Source organism: Cryptomeria japonica, chromosome 10 (assembly GCF_030272615.1).
Source record: "Cryptomeria japonica chromosome 10, Sugi_1.0, whole genome shotgun sequence".
Taxonomy (NCBI): domain Eukaryota; kingdom Viridiplantae; phylum Streptophyta; class Pinopsida; order Cupressales; family Cupressaceae; genus Cryptomeria; species Cryptomeria japonica.
Window position 1 is genome coordinate 120,355,585 of NC_081414.1, and position 14,020 is coordinate 120,369,604.

At 36.3% G+C, this 14,020-nt stretch overlaps 1 protein-coding gene across 1 annotated transcript; it reads right to left on the reverse strand.

Moving 5' to 3' along the window:
• Positions 1 to 408: 408 nt before the first annotated feature.
• Positions 409 to 1,153, reverse strand: LOC131072551 (non-specific lipid-transfer protein). The gene is made up of 2 exons (XM_058008723.2): positions 740 to 1,153; positions 409 to 651 (listed from the first exon to the last, which is right to left on the reverse strand). Exons 1-2 carry the CDS (start codon positions 1,108 to 1,110, stop codon positions 642 to 644), a joined length of 381 nt encoding a protein of 126 aa, XP_057864706.2. The 5' UTR covers positions 1,111 to 1,153; the 3' UTR covers positions 409 to 641.
• Between the last annotated feature and the right edge of the window lie 12,867 nt (positions 1,154 to 14,020).

Below are 14,020 nucleotides of genomic sequence, written 5' to 3' on the forward strand. Positions count from 1 at the left end.
ATGTAATTTGAAATATCTACAAATGATTTTGAAAAATGTAAAGTTAAGCTGAACTACTATAGATTCCTTTTCCCTGAAAAGAAAATTATAATCAACTTTTTTTTTTCAAACAGAAAATAAGGAAATGAATATGTAGATCTCCCATTTTGGAAAGAATTTTAGAATATTCAAGCTGTCACAGGGGATGGAGTCGTGAAGCCAAGATTGGCGAGTAGAAATGAAATCACCGCTAGTTTGTTTTGCTGTAGTATTCGTTTTGATTTAACCAACACATTCTCAGTTTAAAACACACACTAATAAATAGTTGTTCTTAAAAAACTAACATAATTTTGGATGACCCTTAAGACACACTCACATTTTGCTCTAAAATCATCATCATCAATCTAGCACAAACACAATTGGCCAAAATAACTTAAGGTGTAGATTCTTGCAATAGATAATTGGAAGGAGTCCACACCGTTTATACAACAGCTATATGCGCATAAGCAGAAGACTAAGCAATGGTATTCTTTATTACCCATCGCCGATGAAGCGCTATATTCACATTTCATAGTATCCCCAATGCTTATTGAGGTCTCCTACAACTATAGATACTAAACTTTACTGCAATACAAAGCTGGCAGCCCACCCATGAGCAGATCTCAATGGACCCTGTAAATAAAAAAAACCAGTTAGCCATGATGAACTTGAAGTTGACCAAGCAAAAAGAGCTAAAAAAAAGAAGGGATGGAGAAATTACGTGCTGCAATCAAGCGAGGGTGTCAAGGCAAAGCCGAGATTAACTCCACAGAGACCGGGCAACTTGCTGGCCTTATCAAAGTAACTGCTGTAGGAAGACGCCACCGACTTTATGCAGTTGCACACGGCTTGCCTGTCGTCTGTAGTTTTGGCGGCGGTGTTGAGAGTTTTAATGCCATTACAGCATCCCTTCGTGGGCTGGGCGGAGCTTCCTGAAACGTAGGAAAGACAAGGAATTAAATCAGACACCACCGTTGAGCATGATATTGCGCCATCCGCCTTGCTGCTCATTCCCACCACCACCATGCCAATTATAGCCGCCACAAAGTAAACTGATTTCCATTTGTAACTTCCCTCCATTGCCATTGCCATGCTTAAGATATTCTTAGAGCTTAGAGGAGATTTTCTTGCATGTATCAGTGGGTATCTAAGATTATATATAGAAGCTGAGAAGAATCTATTAGTGGGTTTGATCACACCAAAGAAAAGTTGTGAGATTTTTTTGGTTTTGTTTTTTAACAGAGGTGGCGTTTAAGGAATGAGATGTTACTTTTTAATTGAATGCTTGACCATTGCAGGAGTGGAGCGACCATTTTAAACTGTGGGGAAAGCAAGATTGTCTGGAGACAGATTCTTGTCCGTTGATTGATCGCAAGTTGGAAAGGTTCCCTATCATGGGGTGGTTGAATGGGATCCATATGGTTTACGTGCAATGGCGTGAAGTTAGTGCTTGATTCGCGCGGTATTCAAGAAATGGACGTCAGATTCATTTTCTAAGGTCATGATACCAATTAACTTTTATTTTATTGTTTTATTGATTTTAAATTATGTTTTTTTTGGTTCCTAAGTGTATTCCTAAATATGATGTATATATGATGGATGATTGACTATCTAGGGGAGAGGGTCCCATGCTAGAGCAAGGCTTATAGTGGGTATAGGAGTTGATTAGAATTGGTTCATCAATAGAGTTTTAATTAGTCATTACATATTCATGGAGTTGATGGGAGTAGAAATTATGGAGTTGTAATTGTGGTATTTTTATATTCGTGTTAATTTTTGTTTAGTTTTATGTTATTTTAATGAAATTTCTTAATGTGAAACTTTTTTGTTAAGTAAAGTTCATTTCTTTAATAGATATCTGTTAACGTATTTTCACTTATTTTAGATATTTATTTTTCATTTCAAGATACCATCTCTATCAAGATTTAATTTGGTATCATTTGAAATCAATTTTAAGATGTTTGAGATTGAATCTAATATTTAAATTTCTAAAATTTGAATTCTAAAGTTCCTATGCTTTTCTACAAATCATTGTAAGTTAACTAGATGCATTTCTATGCAACTTATCAATATTTTTTTTTATGTTTATCCAACTTATTAATATGTTTTTGTGTGTTTAAATATTTAATGTATAATCAATTCATATGATTAAATGAGGAGAAATCACTTAAGAAAATATCATTTTCAAAAAAGAGATATAGGACCACAATTTGCATAATCATGAGGAGAGTCATAAGCTAATCAATGTTAGCGTAATAAATTTACTGTTTCTTAATCTGTTTCTTACTGCCTGTCTTTTTCTCCAACAATTGTCTACCGTCTTGCCAAACCATTTCTCAATGATATCATGTATATATATCTTTGTTATGAATGCATTATGATCAATTTGATTTGCTGCACTTCCTTGTCATTTGGTGTCAAAGCAGCGCAGGATCCTATGAATGGTTAAAGTGTGGAAGGTCTGTGAAGATGCAGTGTGGTGAATGCATCGTCCACAGAAGCAATGGAGACTGTAGTGTGAATACATCCATGTTTCACATTTGTCCAACTAGAGCAGTTTAAACATCACTGCTCTGTAGATGGTTGGCTTAAATCACATAATAAGTTTTGATTTTTAAATTAAAAGTGTTAAACATTACATTTTCTATATTTAATAGATTTCTTAGTGTGTGTGATTTAAGGCTCGTCCTTGCAGACCATCCCCAAAATGTATGTGAAAAACTTGCTTATCAAATGTTGGCAGCGACAAAGATAAAAGATTGGTGAATAAAAGAAAATGATGTAAAAAATCTGTTGAATTTTGTTAAGACTGTTGAATTTTGTTGATCTCTTGAAGTTTTAAACAAATATCTATGAATGAAAATATGTGTTCATTAAGAGACAACTAGTGACCCGTGGATCAAGATTATAGTGCACCATTGAGAAGTTCTTCTTTCATAGCAACAAAATTAGACAAGTGAATGCCAAACTTATTAGATGATGTTAGTAGTGTGGTGAGCAATCGTAGTAGTTTGTGATAGCACTCGTTTGTACTTTGCCATGTTGAATGCATTCTAGGACACCAGGAACTTGCAATTTGATGAATTGATTCAACAAGGACAATTGGAATATTTTATTTTTGACATCCACAACCACATGTTCAAGATGCAATAGCATCAAAGGCAGCGTGGGATGCCCTCTCCACCATCTAGAAGGCAAAAAAACCAAATCAAGATTCTCCATCTTCTATCCAAGCTTCATACACTTAAAATGCAAGCTGACAAGAGAGTTGAGGATTTCTTGTGTTATGTGTCTACTGTCCGAGCAGAGCTTCTCACACTTGGAGAAAAGGTGGAGGACAAATTTCTTGTCCTGGTTACTTTTAGAGCTCTTCCTGCCCAATTTCAGACATTTGTCACAACATTGAATATTACCAAATAGAAAGTGTCATTTAAAGAATTGGTGAATCTACTTCAACTAGAAGAAGCCATCCAATCTCTACAAGATGATTTTGAAAACAAAGCACTAGTCTCTTGAAAACAGGGAGGAAAGAAGTCTCATAAGTGATCATCACAAAGGTAGCCACAATAGTAGCAGAAGCCTCTAAAGGCCAATCGATGGTGTCACATTTTTGATACTGACACACATGATACTGATAATTGATGGTATAATGGCCTTACACAAGGAAATTCTAGTAAGGAGGCTCTATCTGGTTGTAGTCATTCCCAATAGTCAAGAGGACATCCTTGTCCAAGATGACATAGAGGACATGTTGCAGCCCAATAGGATGAGGCATCTAATGAGGATACACTAGTTAGAACAAATTGTGTTTTCAACATGAATTTAGTTCATGTCTCCCAAACGTCTCAACCCTCTCGAGATTTTTGGTTAATTTACTGTAATGCCAGCTAGTAATAAAGATTTGTTTGATTCTTTGATTACTTAACCTACTAGTGTTTTGATCCAAATAGAAGATGATAAAGTGTATGTTGTAGAAGGTATTGGTATTTTCACCATCCCTCTCAAAATGAGAATCTATTATCTGACTACGGTGCTCTATCTTCTAGGTTTGACAAGCAATCTCTTGTCTATCCGTCAACTTTTGAATAATAAGCTTAAGGTGGAGTTTCATGTCAAGAATGGTGTCAAATCCGGTCTCATATCGTAAGACGAAATGGTCATTGCTAGATGGTTTAATAAGGGCCACCTGTTTGCCCTTGATGTTGTCTTCTCCTCTGCAATTTCTCTTTGTGTCTCTATAGTCGAGTCCACTGCTCTCTGGCATTATAGATATGGTCATCTTTCTGCCTACTCCCTTCATCAACTTAGTTTCAAGGAGGTGGTAAAAGGCCTTATTCATCTTCCTCCTTTGCTTATGTGTCTTGAAAGTCATGTAGAAAAACAAGATCAAGATCCATTCTAGTCTAGCACCTATTGTACGACTGAGCATCTTACAATCGTACACATCAGATATCTCCCTAAGTTTCACTTAAAGGGGGGTGTTGGTGTAATTAAGACATTTTACCTTGTTTAATTTCCACATAGGTCCTAATTACATGTCACTTAATCTTACTTAGTGTTTACCGCTACAACTGATAAATTAAATATAGAAAATAATAATGTACATGACAATGCATACCAGGCACAATAGTTAAATATATCTTTATTCAAACATGCAATTATTACAGAGGAGAGATTAAAGATGGTCTTCCAAGGATTACAATAGACCCGACTATACTGTACTATGTTCCTTGGTTGTACTCAACATATTTAAAGGACTTGACAGTTGCACAGAGGTACAAAATCGTCAACCAACCAACAAATAACTACCCGAGAGTGACAACCCACTTGATAAAAACAATTAATATATTGTCGAGTAACCAAAAATATCAAACATAAAAAATACGCATTTTATGCCAATGACATTATCCCCCCCAGAAGAAAAAGTCGTCTTCCAGAGGACAAGCAAACATCAAGTAATATTCGAGAAGATTAATGATAGATAGTGACTTGAACTAGACAACCTTAGCTTGTAGTGTACTTTCCAAATCGAAAGAGGTCTGGGGGCAGTGCCCCTAGTGGGATTGAGGGGCAACGCTCCTTACGGGGTCCCGAGGCAACACCCAAGACGCGCTCCCTGTCTCGATACAGGTCAGGGTCGCGGGGTAGCGCCCCCACCGCTAACACCATATTACAACCTTCAAAACCACATGAAACTCCTTATCACATCATTTTTCTAATTTTTTAAGACACGAAAAGAAATACTGAGAAGGCTCGATAACAGAGATGTTGAAGTGTTTAAAATTTGATGTTTCACGAATAATTTTCTTCCCCGTATTAAAAGATGTTGGAAAAAGTCGAATTGATGAAGTTGGCATACGAGCCCTATAAGAGCTGACTGCACAATGTCACCATGAAAGTACCATACGTGCTTGTTGATATGAGTTCGTACTCCAAAAAATTGATGGTGCCACACATAAATGAAATGTTGGTACTGTTGTACATGATGAAGATTTCACACGAATATGGAATGTTGGTACTTTTGTACGGGAATGACATATTAGTGTTGCTGTATGGGAATGACCTCTTGGTGTCATCGTATGGGAATGACACAGTTGGTGCTGCCGTATAGGATGTATACTTGAATGTCGTACGATATGATCTAATAATGACTGTGATGTCCATACACTTACTCCCCAAATATGTTGTATAGTTGGATGTATGGTTCTGAGGTATTGTATGTGGTAAGGAGAATATGTCTGTACAGTGGTGGTTCCGTCTCGGTGGTTTGATGTGCATATGGTGGTGATTCCCTCCTAGTGGTTTTATGTCTGTATGGTGGCAATTTCATCCTTGCAGTTTGATGTGATGCTGTCTTGGTCACTGATGTAAGAAATGTCTCATGTCCGTATGATGATTTCTGCTGGTATTTTGGAATGGTTTTTTCATTGATGTCAACACCTACTAAAACGCTAGCACTTTGGAGATCCAACAACATTCACCAGCAAGCAAGTAACTATTGCACAGTTATTGGTACATGGTTCACCGACAAGATATAATGATCACCGACACTTGGAATGGCATGGAAGACACATGATTATGTCGAAGACATCATTCAGACATCTTGTCCTGGAGTTTGTTTCATTGGTATATTCACAATTGCATATTTGTTGTTACCAGAAAATAGGTCTAGGGTTACACCAGGAGGTTTATCTTTTCGAGATCAGCATGGCACGCTATGGAGATGATTAATTATTGTTGTAAATGCATTAAGCCAACATGTTCAATCAGTTATTGCATCAAATATTATATTGTTTGTAAAATGCTTTTATTGAAATATCTTGTAGAGTCGACCCACTCAAATTGGTCTTAGGTTATGGTATAAATGTAAGATCTTATTTGTAACATCAGATGTGTGGAATGCGAAAAAGAATTGTGTGAAGGTATATGCGATATTAAGCAGTGCAATACATGCAGACATCATTTGAAGGTGAAGTTAGGTTTTTGTGGAAGCATATCAGCATTACAGTGATACTGAATCCAATAGATGAAGATGCTATTTTGTGCAGTACATTCTTATTGGATTTAACCATCCAATTGTAGTCAGTGTGACTTCCATTTTGCGATTGAGCAGTGAGCTCTAGCCGCTTGGCCTATCTGCATGTGTAGACCCCATTTATGTACACTTACTATCTGCAGTAGTATCATCTGATTTTGGGTAAGGTTTCCCGCTGTGATTTTTCCCCTTACAGGGTTTCCACATACAGATATTGGTGTTATGTGTTGTGGATGACTTTGTGTTTATGTTTCATGCATTAATCTTTACGGGTATAGCAATTAACTGTTAAAACTGTCTACCGACATACTTAACTGGTTTACCGGTATTAAGCATTAAGTTGGTTAAGTTGTTTATGGTTTGAATTTATTTGACAACTGATTCACCCCCCACCCTCTCAGTTGTCTCTGAGACCTAACAATTGGTGTCAGAGCTTAGTCCTCTTTTGCAGAAGTTTAACAACTTGAGGAGATCCAATGTCTACTAACTATTTTAGGAAGGACAATCCTAAACTTGATGGAATGAACTATGGCATATGGATGATCAGAATGGAGACACATCTAAATTGCATTGGAAAAGACATCTGGGAAGTTACAAAGATTGGTTATACTGCTACTATACTAGGTTAGCCGAGTCCAGCTAACTTGACTAAAGATGAAGAAAATGATTGCAAAGCAAGAGAATCACTTTTGAGCGCATTATAAGATCAACAAATCATGGGACTATCAGATAGGTCTACTGCTAAAGCTATTTGGGATCATTTGGAAACACTGAATGAAGGAGATTCCATAGTCAAAATTGCAAAACTTGAAAGCTTCCGAGTCAGGTCTGAACATCTGAAAATGGAAGAAGATGAAATGATTTTTGCTTTTATGGAAAGAGTAAATGAAATTGTTTTGGGTGTTAAATCTTGTGGAGGAACCTTAAGTGAGGATGAAATTATTTCAAAAGTTTTAAGAGGATTGCCACCGGCATACAAAATGAAGGTTACTGCTATAAATGAGTTGAGAACAATGCCTAATACATCAGTTACTAGGGACACATTGATTGGGAAACTTTCAGCTTTTGAAATTGAAGAATTTGGTCCTGTTCCTACTATTAAGACAGATTTAGCCTTTAAAGCATCAACATCATCTGCTCCATCATTTGACAAATATGATTGGAAAGCCTTTTATGCAAGAGAACTTGAAGAACTTGAAGCATTGTTTGCAAGGAAAATGCCTAAAGGTCTAGTTGGAAGTAAGTATGAAGGTAAAGCACCCTTTAAATGTTTTAACTGCAATAAGATTGGTCATATGGCTTCGTGATGCCATGACAGACATGCTAGACTAAGAGAAGAAGCTAGAAGAACATACAAGCCTAGTCCTGAATATCCATGATACAAATTTAAGAAGAATATAGACAAATCTTGTTATATTGCTGATGAAGGTGTGACTGATGATTCTGATGAGGATCCAATAGACAATGGATGGGTTTTTGTTTCTATAACAAAAGATCAACCGACACCTACTGCTCAACTGGTAGAACAAGCCCTAGCAGCTAAAGTTAAAGTAAAGGATGAATGGATCATTGACTCAGGATGCTCACATCATATGACAGGAGACAAAGGTAAATTCTTGAACTTTCAAGAATACAATGGAGGTTTAGTAAGATTTGGAAATGACAAAGCTTGTTCAATCAAAGGTAAGGGTACAATATCACTTGATGGTAAGCATAACATTGACAATGTTTACTATGTTGAAGGATTAAAGCATAATCTTTGAAGTATTAGTCAATTAGTTGAGAAAGGATTTCAGTTACAATTTAAGAATGGAAAGTGCAAAATCATGAATAGAACTAGTTTGGAAATTGCAACCGGTAATCAGACTAGAGGTAATATCTTTCATTTGAATAATAGTGAAAAGACATGCTTAATTGCACATATAGATGAAAGTTGGTTATGGCATAAGAGACTCTGTCATGTAAAGTTTGATTGCATGGTAAAGCTCAGTACTACTAAGGCAGTTAGAGATCTACCTAAAATTGTCAAACCTCAAAAAACAATATGTAAGGAATGTCAATTTGGAAAACAAGTTAGAGCTAGTTTCAAAAGTATTCCAGAAAAATCAAATAATGCTCTTGATTTGATTCACACTGATTTATGTGGTCCATCTGGAATTAAAAGCTTAAAAGGTGATTGATATTTCATGCTAATTATTGATGACTATTCTAGAATGTGTTGGGTTACTTTTCTCAGAGAAAAATCAGAAGCACTTGGAAAGTTCAAACTGTTCAAAGCAATGGTTGAAAATGAAACCGGTAAGAAAATCAAGTGTTTAAGATCAAATCAAGGAGAATTTACATCTAAGGAACTTAATACATTCTGTGAATTGAATGGAATCAGAAGACAGCTATCAGCACCTCGGACACCACAACAGAATGGAGTTGTTGAAAGGAAAAACAAAACTATCTTGGATGCAGCAAGAAGTATGTTATCAGAAGAAAATTTACCACATGTTTATTGGAGAGAAGCAATCAGTACAACAATCTATACATTCAACATCAAGAGCAAGAAGGTAAATATACATAGTGTTGAAAACTTCTGTGCCAATCTGAAAGAATATGGCGGATTTGGTTCCTTTAGATATGTCAAGTATGAAACTAGAAATAATGAGGAGAAGAGACAAATTGAAGAAGTTGTCATCTACACACTTCTAAAGTTCCGGTTAGCTCCATTGGAACTAGTAAAGTCACTTCCAAATGAACTTTACTTACATATTGATAATAGGTGGAAATATGCAATGAACTCAGAGAAACAAATCAGAGAAAGAAGTCTAGTCCTTCTATTTCTTGATATGTCTATAACAGAAATATAGGAACACTTGACAACCTACAATTTAAAATTTCTTGTCAAACAGAGAGCCTTAAAATTGATGAATGGGCTATATATTGATGTAGAAAATGAGACATAAGCAAAATGGCAGGAAATATTCAAAATAAAGGATGCCGGTGAACAATCTACAGTTGAAATTGTTGATGTCACTTTGCATGATCCTGATGTCACCGAGCATGGTCCTAATGTTACTAAATAAGACCCGACTGACAATATTCAAATAGATGAAGATGTCATGGATATAGAGGAACCAGAGCAGGAGATGATAGAAGGCACTACTTATGCAAAACTTGTATCTAGTGAATCCGTATTAGAACAAGTTCAGCCTTATCTACCGATCACTCAACCTATCTCTATTGAAGCTCCTCAGGATACAACACAAGGCACCGAAGGTCACAAGTCTACAACAGGAGAAGATACTACTCTAGAATAGACCTCTCAAGCACCTTCAAGCACCGAAAATGTAGCAGCTGAGACACTTAGTACCGAGACACCAAAAGACACCACAGTGGGTACAGGAACCGACCAAAGTGTTGCCTCTACCAAGCAACCTACCGATGGTCAGCAAGCCTCTCAAGCTATTATCTTAGTCCAACCAACCAAAGGTAAAAAGAAGAAGATGAAAAAGCATAGTTTCAAAGTTGATTTTTCTAAACCAATAGTGTTGCCCAATGTGGATATATCAAAATTAAAGGGGCAAGCACTCATTGATTTCGGTGAACTATGCAAAGCAAAGGTCGAACAAGAAAAATAGATGGCCATACAAAAGAAGAATAAAGTACTTCAGAAGGTGAAGACACTACTATCCGATATGCTACCTACAAATACAGTGTCAACCAATGCAACCATCCACATTCAACTGGATGAACTCCTTAATCAAATAGAAACATCCGGAGTTGATGCATCTGAGTATTTGAGCAAGCTAAAAGATAAGGAGCTTACTGCAAAAATGATAGAAGAGGTACAGAAAGCTCTAGCTATTGGCAAAGTCAAACTTGTCAAATTCATTGCTGAGTTGTCCCCTCAACTCAAGCACATTCTTTATTTATTTCAGAAACTCTATAAATTTTCTATATTCATTAAAGACATTAAGAATAAAAATGATGCAATTGAGAAAGAGATCACTGATCTCTCAAATAAGTTGACCCCAGAGCCCAATTCAGTTCAGAATTTTTATACCAAGCTTCAACAGCTCATGGCTCAACAATTGGAACTAAGAAATGAAGAACATAAGATCTGGATGGATATAATGACACTCCAGACATTATTCCTTCCTCATCTTTCATCAGTTCAAGAACAGATTAACCGAGCCACACGCCTATCTACTACACAAGAGGGAAGCACTCTGATGGCTTAATATCACTATTGGTTGATATTCAAGCACAAAATTCTTTAATGGAAAGTGTAAAGGATGCACTCTCTGTCGCTCGAAAAAAGTACAAATCCATTTTTGACTAGTTACCACCCCCGGATGGAAATTAAGTTTTTGATGTTTGTCAAAAAGGGGGAGTAATACTATATATCTGGGAAGTAATATAGTTTTGGTGATATAGTTTTGATATAGTATTCAGAGTATTGTATACAGGGGGAGTATACCGAGCAGAGTATGCAGAGTATCCAAGGATAGTAAGCTGAGCACACAAGCACATAACCGAGCATGCAAAATCAGAGTTATGTATAGTATAATGATAAGGGGAGTATATTTGAATATACTATTTCATTGACTATTGTATATACTGTCAAGTATAGTCATTTTGCAAAGTATATAGATTTTTTTTTGTTATGACTTTGAAAGTAGTTTTTGTCAAACATCTCAACTAATGTCAAAAGGGGAGATTGTTACTACTTATCAAATTGCCATTAGTTTTTATATTCAAAGTCATACTATATACTCTAGTCGGTTAACACTACCGAATCATGCAGTCAGTATACACAGAGAAGTCAGTATGCAAAGTCTAGTCGGTTATAGAGGAAAGCAATCACAGAACGCAGTATACATCGAGCTGTCTACTGAGTATCTTTTTATGTCTACCGAGCAGCAAAGATGACACACCGAGTTGATATACATTGAGTGAAACGTGTTACCAGATTCATTGAACCGAGACATGCAAATGAAAACATGTTATAAGATCGAGGCACATTTAACCGTTATCACATTGGAAATTGCACTAGAAGATTGTGTATGATTTTGAGATCAATCTAACCAATGAAATATTTTGTATAGTTATTCATTCGATAAATCATGTTTGTAAGATCAAAGCAATGAATTGGATCACCGTCTTAAGAGATCTATTTATACAACATGAGTTAAGGGTGTGTAAAAAAAAAGAGTGTAAGAAGACTGTTACAGAGACATAGAGGTCACCGAGAAGGTTTTCAGAGAACAGTCGAAGAACAGAGTAAACAAAAGGGTTTACCGAGTTACTATATGGGTTACCGAGGTATGCTATAAGCAAGGTAATCTATTCCGAGCACATAGAATCTGCTATAACATTTTAGATGTAAAGTTGCAGATATTTGTAATGATTTTATTGTAATATTGTAAGAGAAACCTTTAACAGGGTAAAAGACTCTAATCAAGTCTATAAATTGTAAAGCCTCTAACCAGGGGCAACATTTAGATTAAGTGTTGTAAAATCCTTTAGTAGGGTAGATCTAACATATCTTGTTACTCCTAATAGGGTAAGCTATCAGAAATAGCTAATATGTAGCTCTAACCGAGCACTCTTTATTATTGCAGTAGTGAAGTTGTGGGTGCCATCCCCATCGCAGTTTTTCTCTCTAACCAAGAGTTTCTGCGTAACCAAAATATATGTGTTATGGAGTGAATCATGTATGATTTTTATCTATTTGTTTTAGCTTTATTTTATGTTACTACACTATTTTGTTTATGCATAATAGTAAAGTTATTATTCAAGAAAAGTTTTGGAGTACTGATTCACCCCTCCCCTCTCAGTACATTAGCTTTCCATATTGGGCCTAACACTTACTCCCCAAATATGTTGTATAGTTGGATGTATGGTTTTGAGGTATTGTACGTGGTAAGGAGAATATGTCCGTACAGTGGTGATTTCGTCCCGGTGGTTTGATGTGCATATGGTGGTGATTCCCTCCTAGCGGTTTGATGTCTGTATGGTGGCAATTTCCTCCTGGCAGTTTGATGTGATGTTGTCTTGGTCACCGATGTACGAAATGTCTCGTGCCCATATGATGATTTCTGTTGGTATTTTGGAATGGTTTTGTCATTGATGTCAACACCTACTAAAACACTAGCACTTTGGAGATCCAACAATATTCACCGGCAAGCAAGTAACTATTGCACAGTTACTGGTACATGGTTTACCAACAAGATATAATGATCACCGACACTTGGAATGACATGGAAGACACATGATTATGTTGAAGACATCGTTTGGACATCTTGTCCTGGAGTTTGTTTCATTGGTATATTCACAATTGCATATTTGTTGTTACTAGCAAATAGGTCTAGGGTTACAACGGGAGGTTTATCTTTTCGAGATCAGCATGGCACGCTATGGAGATGATTAATTATTGTTGTAAATGCATTAAGCCAACATGTTCAATCGGTTATTGCATCAGATATTATATTGTTTGTAAAATGCTTTTATTGAAATATCTTGTAGAGTCGACCCACTCAAATTGGTCTTAGGTTATGGTATAAATGTAAGATCTTATTTGTAAGATTAGATATGTGGAATGCGAAAAAGAATTGTGTGAAGGTATATGCGATATTAAGCAGTGCAATACATGCAGACATCATTTGAAGGTGAAGTTAGGTTTTTGTGGAAGCATATCAACATTACAGCGGTATTGAATCCAATAGATGAAGATGCTATTTTTTGCAGTACATTCTTATTGGATTTAACCATCCAATATTAGTCAGTGTGACTCCCATTTTGTGATTGAGTAGTGAGCTCTAGGCACTTGGCCTATCTGCATGTGCAAACCCCATTTATGTACACTTACTATCTGCAGTAGTATCATTTGATTATGAGTAAGGTTTCCCACCATGGTTTTTCCCCTTACAGGGTTTCCACATACAAATATTGGTATTATGTGTTGTGGATGACTTTGTGTTTATGTTTCATGCATTAATCTTTACTGGTATAGCAATTAACTATTAAAATTGTCTATCGACATACTTAACTGGTTTACCGGTATTAAGCATTAAGCTGGTTAAGTTGTTTATGGTTTGAATTTATTTGACAACTGATTCACCCCCCCACCCCTCTTAGTTGTCTCTAGGACCTAACAATTGGTATCCGAGCTTAGTCCTCTTTTGCAGAAGTTTAACAACTTGAGGAGATCCAATGTCTACTAACTATTTCAGGAAGGACAATCCTAAACTTGATGGAACAAACTATGGCATATGGAAGATCAGAATGGAGACACATCTAAATTGCATTGGAAAAGACATCTGGGAAGTTACAAAGAATGGTTATACTACTGCTATACCAGGTTAGCCGAGTCTAGCTAACTTGACTAAAGATGAAGAAAATGATTGCAAAGCAAGAGAAGCACTTTTGAGCACATTATCAAATCAACAAATCATGGGACTATCAAATAGCTCTACT

Bases quoted from the DNA above. Each gene is read 5' to 3' on its own strand.
- LOC131072551 (XM_058008723.2), bottom strand. From the start codon at position 1,110: ATGGCAATGGCAATGGAGGGAAGTTACAAATGGAAATCAGTTTACTTT.